Below are 8,530 nucleotides of genomic sequence, written 5' to 3' on the forward strand. Positions count from 1 at the left end.
CAAAGCTTTTCTGATTTAGAAGTAACCTGTACAGTCAAGGGAGTGAGGTCAGCTATCTAGCTGTGCAGATCAGTTCAGCAGTGGTGTGTGTGAAGAAAGGCTGCTGAAGTCAGTCAATTGAGACTGGAATTTCTCTCTCCACTTCTGCACTTCACCTTCGATCATTAAGCCTCTTTGTCATTTTTACTCTGTGTTTAAGGGGTTTATTTATTAGGACTGTTGTGCATTTTCGGAACAGCATAATTAAGTCTAGTTGGGTAGTCTAAGTGTTATGGGTAATTCTGTATTCGGTTCTTCATGTTTCAAACTGCAATTTTGTGAACTAATTTTTGTCCGTTTTAAAACCTAGTAGTCAACCTAGCTAAGTTACTCCGGTGAATTTTCATGGTACACTTACCGAAACAAATATGAAAGGTATGGTCTGGGCTTTCTGCTTTAGAATGTTTTGAGTGGTCTGGCCCAGTCCATAACAGACGAACCACTAAAGTGTCCCAAAGTGAATTGAAATCGTCCACTTTGTTGAAAGGCATGAAGGAGTGAGGTAATCTCATTGTGCATGGAATTGTCAGTAAGATTCACCTTGTTATTTAATTGGCCCCCTGGAGATTATCAATCCGAATGAATGAGGTTGCACTTAAATGTGTCACAGAGCAAACCTCCACAGCGACAACAACTCCTGCAGTTTCTGAACGACGATGCACGAACCAGTCATTGCCCCCTTCTTCGTCGTTTCCTATTCAATTCTCGCTGGTATTGGCGCCCCTGGTAAGTCACTGATTCACATGAAAAGTATATTTTTTATTCTGTGTTTCCTGAAATGCATTCCTTTCCTATTCAGGATATAGCTGAACTTTTCCAATATGCAACATTAATAGACATCAAATGACGTTCAGTGCGTATGACGGGATGCTATCTGTGCTGTGTCATATCATCGTTCAGTACTGACAATTTCTTAAGTATGAATGAAAAATACGTTCCTGAATGCTCTAGATACGTTTTTGGAATAATTGGCCAGAACAACATTCTTCATAATTATTAGAAAGTACACATGATCTCGAGCCACAACACCGCCCATAGCAAACACTAGAACAGCTTTAGTAAATGAATGCAATTTTGTGAGATCTGAGATATTGCAAAAAAGGGTCGATCAAAGGAACGTCTGAAAGAAGGGAATAGAAGCGAAGATCTGCGGTAATAATTCCAGAGTTTAGAGCTTTATTATGTAAACCTATAACTGACACCGTTAGAAATATCAATTTGAGGCATACACGGGAGGCACAATCAAAGTTAACTTGTAATTACAAAGAGTTGTGTATGATTGCAGGAATGGACGTAGCAAGACTCTGGAGCTTCTGAAGATTCGAATGATGAGATTTGTAATGGGTGGGACACCACTAGTGAAAAGGCAACGTGAGGAAACATTTATGGGTTGAAGCATGTCCGGGGTTTGGTATGAATACGTTCATCGGGACCACATTATTCCATTTATCCTGAATTGGACAGTAGCTATTGGAGTTTACTCAGTAACGAGCGAACAATATCTATTCCTGGGACTATTTACATTGAGAGATATATAGTGCTGTATTGAATGTCCAATGCTTGTCAATGGTTTCAGGATAGGCAGAGACTGAAAGTGGAAAACCGGTGTTTTAAAGCTGTTACATAAAAGATTGAAAAAGGCAGCAGACAGTGTTTTGACTAAGTTCAGTAATAACTTTCTCTTTTGATCTCTCACAGCCAATTTGTTGGCAATCATAATTCTATCTCGAGGACGGTGCAATCTATCCCGGTGCATCACCTCCTACCTCGTGGCTATCGCAGTGACTGATTTCTTTGTCATCATCACCGCAGTAATCCTCAATCGAATCAGCCGCATCTATTTCCGGGAAAGTGTCTTGTCGACCACTCCTGTGTGCACTCTCAGCGTCGTACTGGTCTATGCCACGCGGGATTGTTCGGTCTGGCTAACAGTCGCCTTTACCATCGACCGTTTCGTGGCCATCTGCTGCCAGAAGTTGAAGACCAGATACTGTACAGAGAAAACGGCATCTCTGGTCATTGGAATTGTATGTGCTCTATGCTGCGTCAAGAACATTCCATACTACTTTATCTACGAACCCTTATACATCTTAGATGGGGTATCGTGGTTTTGCAACATCAAAGCCAACTTCTACGTCTGGCCAGCTTGGCAGGCTTATGATTGGCTCTTTCAGATTTATACCCCTTTCCTCCCATTTTTCGTTATTCTGATGCTGAACGTCCTGACCATAAGACAGATCCTAGTGGCCAACAGAGCCCGGAGGAGGCTCCGAGGTGCAGAGAAGCAACAAGACCCGGAGATGGCCCACCGCAAGAGATCAATCATCCTACTGTTCGCCATCTCTCTCAGCTTCCTCCTCCTGTGGGCCCCTCTTGTCGGACATTTCATCTACATGCGGCTTAAAGCAGAGAGCTACTTCGGTGGATTAGATTTCAGTGACCCACAGTATATCTTCCAAGAAACGACCAACACACTTCAGTTATTCAGTTCCTGCAACAACGTCTTCATTTATGCAATATCTCAGAATTTGTTTAGAAAGGAGTTAATGAACTTTTTGATGTACCCCTTCGCCACCCTCACCAATTTCTTTAAACGCAGAGTGGAATAAATCTCTCATGCTCTTTCTTTTCCACTAGAGTAGTTCAGTGTATACTGGGCCCGTTATCCCCTGATACAGAAATTTATGGAAAGTTAGTGCCAGTACCAAAGGAATAGAAAGCCTATTGGCAGCTTTGATAATTGACTGTAGTCGATCCTTAAGAGAATGCACAACGATTGCAATTTTGTATTACTCAAAAAGAAGCGCAATTGCAATCTGTGTTCACCCTCCCACATCCCCTTACTGCGGCTACTCTCCATTAGTCTCGTCCAGATGACATTTGTTTATTTATTCCTCACTCTCCCTACTTGGGCTTTCTGATCCCCCCGCGTTACTGTCGGTGGAAATTTTGTGAAAGCATTAGAAGAAAAGTTGGCTCTCAGTTACTTCACACGTATTGAGCCGATCACTATCATTAAACCAAAGCACCAACCTTTTTGACATACATTGGCTTCAATCCTTGATAAGCAATTCCTCAGTTTCACAGTTGACTTGTGTTAAAGATTCTCACCTTTTTCGTTTTACTCGTTCTTCACTTTGTTGCCGTTTATCTTGTTACAGAGTTAATTTGTGCCTCAAAAGTGGCTACGCCAGCCATCCCAATAATTCCGCCTCACACAAAAACCCATGTGGCACCACAAAGTGTCCTCTCAGAATAAAGAACCTCGGGTTCTTTTTTTTTCTCGCATCAATTTTACGTAATTTCCAAAAGACCTGTCAGGCTCCCTGACATAATTCATATCAGTTCCACCTTCATAGTGGCTACAACGTGGTATGATGAATGGATAATTTGTTGAAAGGGCCAGGTATGTTCTAGGAATGAGGATTCTAACCTTGCCATGGTGGAATATAAATGAGAAAATAAAGTCTAATATTGAGAATAAATGATGACCACATATTTAGTAGCCGGGAAAGAAAAACCATCTAGTTGGCTACACTTCTTGAGAGACGCAAACTGACGTCCTCCCTGGTCTGTTGAAGCTTCTACGTGACACCAGATCGACAGTAATGCAGTTGCCATTCTACTGCATGAATAAGCAAAAGAAACAAACAACGCAGGCAATCCCATGCATAAATAATGAAAAGAACTCTATGATTACTTCTCTGTAGTCATTCAGTGTATATATCCAGCTCTGTCATATTGTTTCTGCCTCCTTAAGAATAAAGTTTCTGTCTGTAGCCAATCTTTGTTAAATTATGATCCCTCAAATCAAAGTGAAGCTCAATGCATTGATACACCAAGAACATAACAGGAAGATGGAATGAAGTTGAAACTCAGATAACGATAAAGAAATGTCATCAGAGGTGAAGACAGCTATGACAGAAACACAGAGAAACCAACAGACGTGATAGATTAATGTTAGATGGTTGGAAGTGATACAGAAAATAAATAGGAGATGGAGACACATGCCCAAGGATGCATCCATAGACTCTCAGAGACAACCAGGCACAATGTAAGTGAATGGATTATTCGAGGACTGGTTCAGAGGTCCGTGGCAATTAAAATCAGCAGCGTCAGTCATCATGTATTGATGTCTGTCATTTTTTAAAAATGTTTGTCAAGAGTGGGATGCCGGAAAAGTGCAGCTGGTCAGGCAGCGTCGAAGGAGCAGGAGGATTGACTTTTCAAGCATAACTTCTTCATCAGATTCCTGCATTTGTTCATCATGGAATAGTTATTGGTGCATAGATGTTGCTAGCTGAAAGAGACTGGCAAATCCCAGCACAGAGAAATGACTATATTTGTTTTTCCTAATAATTGGAACTTGCGTCGGATCTGCAAAGGAAGACTAGAAAAAAAAATTTAATGAACTATTTACAACGGAATTGGAAACCATGTGCAATCTCCATAATTTGCCACTACGGAAGATTATGCTGCTCAGCGATGGGAGCTGAAGTGTTCAATGTGTGATTCTTAGGTTATATTCACAAATATATGTTTCATGCATTCATGCGTTTTTAAAGGAACGATTGGCCGATAATTACTCATCCAAGAGCCACCAGAATTAGTAACTGAAGAAGCATAGGCCATAACGATGAATAGTCATTATATTACAAAATATTTTGTTGAACTTCTCTTTTAGTACATTCACTTTTGCGACCAAACGCCAGGATATTTCGAATAAAGAACATAGGATAGTACGACACAGTACAAGCCCTTCAGCCCACGATGTTGTTCTAAAAAATTATCTTAATCTAACGTCAAACTAATTGGCACACCCCTCAATTTACTGCCGTCGATGTGATTGTCGAGCAGTCATTAAATGTCTCCAATGTCTCTGACTCTACTACCACAACTGGCAGTGTATTCCACCATTCTCTGATTAAAGAAACTACCAATGACGTCTGTTCTATACCTTCCTCCAATCATCAAAACAGAATGACAGCACGTTCAGTCATTTCTGCCTGGGGAAAATCTATTACTTCTATTAATGCCTCTCATCACTTTGTGCACCTCCAGCAAGTCCTCCTTCTTCTCTCCAATGAGAAAAGCACCATCTCACCTAAACTCTGTTCATAAGACAAGCCCTCCAATCCAGGCAGAATCCTGACAAATCTCTTTTGCACCTACTCTAAATATGTTCATCCTTCCTATAATGAGGCATGCAGAATTGGACACAATATTCCAGCTGTGGTCTAATCATGGTTTTATCGAGCTGCATCAAAACCTCGCGGCTCTGAAGCTCAATTCCCCTGTTAATCAAAGCCAGATCACTATATGCCTTCTTAATAACCATACCAACTTGTGTGACATCTTTGAAGGATCTATGTGTCTGTATACAAAATCGCATTTTCCTCCACACTACCAACATCTCTTCTTTAATCCTGTATTCAGTATTCAAAATCAACATTGCAAAATATATCACTGCATTTATCCAGATTGAACTCCCTCTGCCACTTTTCAGCCCAGTTCTGCATCCTGTTTATGTCTTGTTATCGCCTGCAACAGCCCTCAAAACAATCTACGAAACTACCAAACTATGTGTGATCGGCAAATTTAGTAACCCAACCTTCCACTTCTTCATCCGATTCATTTATAAAACCCACAAAGAGTACAGGCTCAGGAACAGATGCCTGTGGGAAACCAATGGTCACCAAACTCCAGGTGGAAAACTTCCCATCCACTGCCACTCGTTGTCTTCTTTCGGCTAGCCAATTCTATATCCAGGCAGCAAATTACCCTGCACCCATATCTCCGACTATTATGAATGAGCATACCGTGGGGACCCTTCTCAAATCGCTAACCCAAATATATTCCACCCACATGCACTGTGGTGTGCTTGTCTCATCAAACTTCCTCATCACATTCTCAAAGATGTCAATAATATTTGTGAGCCATGGCTGCCTCTCACAAATCCTTGCTGACTATTTTTAAACAAACCACCTTTTTCCAATTGCGCAAAAATCATTTCCCTCTGAACACTTTCTCGTGCCTTCCTTACCACAGACATAAGACTGATTGGTTTATAATTCCCAATTATTTCCCTATTCCCTTTCATGAACAGAGGAACAACATTCGCCTCCAAACGATTATCTTGTGCTAGTCCTGTGGAGACTGAGGTTGCAAAGGTCATCGTCAGAGGAGCAGCAATCTCATTCCTCGCTTCCCGGAGTAAACTTGGAAATAGCTGGTCCGGCATTGTGGACTTATGTATCTTAATGCTTCCTAGAATTTAGGGCACAGCCACTTTCTTAATATCAATCTCTTCAAGCTTATTAAAATTATCCACAGTGTTCTCACTACCAACTAGGTCCCTCTCACTATTGAATATCGAAGCAAATAGCTCATTTTGATCCTACCCTACCTCTTCAAACTCCAGGTACCACTTTCCTCCACTATCCCCGATCGGCCCTATCCTGTCTGTGGTCATTCTCTTATTCCTCAGGTAAGTGCAGAACGCTTTTAGGGTTTCCCACTTCTTCCTGCTCAAGCTTTTTCGTGCCCCATCCAAGCTCTCTTCAGTCCATTCTTAAAATCTGTCCAGCTACCATGCCATCCTCGAAAGCTGTGCAAATCCTTTTTTCCTCAACCCTTAGTAAGCTTCCTTCTTCCTTTCATCGCGAACCGCCTCTTTGCTTGAAATCCAAGTTTCCTTCACCTTATCAAACATTGCTTGTCTCAGCAGGACAAAGTTATCCAACACTGACAACAACTGCTCTTAAAAATCCTCAACATTTCTGTTTTGCATTTCCCATCGAACAATTCTTCCCTATTGAAACTTCACAACTCATGTTTTTTTTTGCAGTATAATTTTCCCTCCCCTAATTAAATACTTTCCCAGACTACTTTCTCATATTTACTAAAGAGATTTGACTCGAGTAAAGGGTAAAATTCATCAGATTTCTCTGACCATGTTATTTTTATCAAGACAAGAAAGTGGTTAATTTAAATATTGTTGGGTCTCTATCATTATCTCAGCGATATCACTGTGCACTGGGCCCCACAAACATGGTCATTTGAACACAGCGTGGCAGGATATAGGATCACTACAGTTTGGAAGCAGGCTATTGGGATAATCAAGTCCACTCTGAACTCTGGCAGCACGATGGCTCAGTGGTTAGTACTGCTGCCTCACAGCGCCAGGGACGCAGGTTTAATTGCCTCTTCAAGCGACTGCCTGTGTGGAGTTTGCACATTCTCTCCGTGACTGCGTGGGTTTCCTTTGGGTGCTTCGGTTTCCTCCCACAATGCAAAGATGTGCACGTCAGGTGAATTGGTCATGCTAAATTTTCTATAGTGTTTGGTGCATTAGTCGGGGGTAAATAGAGGGTGGGAGAATGGGTCTGGGTGGGTTTCTCTTCGGAGGGTTGGTGTGGGCTTGTTGGGCTGAAGGGCCTGTTTCCATATTGCAGCGAATCTAATCTAAACGAAAAAAAACACTCTGAAGATCATCCCATCCAGTCCCAGTCTCCTACTGCAGCTTCGCAATCCTGCAATTCCTATGGCCAGCCCACATAACTTACATATCTCTAAACAGTATGGGCAAATTAGCATTTCCAATCCACTTAATCTGCCCATTTTGGACTGTGGGAGGCAACCAGAGCACACAGAGGAAACCCACGTAGGCCCAGGGAGAATAGCCAAATTCCACACAGACATTCGCCCGAGACTGGATTGAACAGGGGTTCATGGTGTTGTTGTGCTGCAGTGCGAACAACTCAAATACCCTGAAAAAGAATTGAAAACGCATTTGAATGACATGGCAGTCGAGTCTACAATCTCCTGACACCTCTGAGTACATGCTCCCAACTTTATCACTGACTCAGATCTGAGACCTGAATCGTGAAGTTTTAATATAATTAGAACCCAGTATTAACGTCATCATCCCTAAATGATCACTTTCACTGGTATTAAACTTATCATTTCATAAAGATCTGTTCTTATGTCAGTATTCCTCTTCGTCAGTGAGCAACATTTTTGATGGATAATCTTTGGTACCAGTGTCAGAGCAACCGAATAGATTACCAATCAAGGCCCGATGTCAAAGATTGACTCTGTGAAACTACGGAAGATCAGTAATCTGAGTAATTTCCTGGACCTCAGAGCGTGGTCGTTCTTCAGTTCCTGGCGTTATTGAAGACCAATTTTTTTAAGTTCATTGGGTGTCCCAATTAACATTGCCAGCGGTGAATCGTGACCGTAAATGACTCCTCATCTATGGTTTCAGAGAAAATATTTCATTTTCGGCTTCCTCTTTTAAACACACTGTTAGCCCTGCACAAAACGAATTCAGGTTCAGCTCCATCTGTTCAAGCACACCATCAGCTCTGTGTTAAAACATTTCAGCTTCACCTCCATTTGTTAAAACTTACTCTCAGCTGTGAAAGCCAACATCAGCTGTTACTATTTACACATTTTTCATTTCTGCAAAACTCTGAACAGGTACGTT

General features: G+C 41.6%; 1 protein-coding gene across 1 annotated transcript; it reads left to right on the plus strand.

Annotated features, from left to right (window-relative positions):
- Positions 1-695: 695 nt before the first annotated feature.
- On the plus strand, positions 696-2,648 carry LOC122543672 (putative G protein-coupled receptor 139). Its single transcript, XM_043682480.2, has 2 exons — positions 696-765; positions 1,738-2,648. The coding sequence occupies exons 1-2, from the start codon at positions 696-698 to the stop codon at positions 2,646-2,648; spliced, it is 981 nt and encodes a 326-aa protein (XP_043538415.1).
- The last annotated feature ends 5,882 nt before the right edge of the window (positions 2,649-8,530 follow it).

Source organism: Chiloscyllium plagiosum, unplaced genomic scaffold (genome assembly GCF_037043375.1).
Source record: "Chiloscyllium plagiosum isolate Xiang-an unplaced genomic scaffold, Cpla_swu_hap1 HiC_scaffold_27, whole genome shotgun sequence".
In the NCBI taxonomy this organism is placed as follows: domain Eukaryota; kingdom Metazoa; phylum Chordata; class Chondrichthyes; order Orectolobiformes; family Hemiscylliidae; genus Chiloscyllium; species Chiloscyllium plagiosum.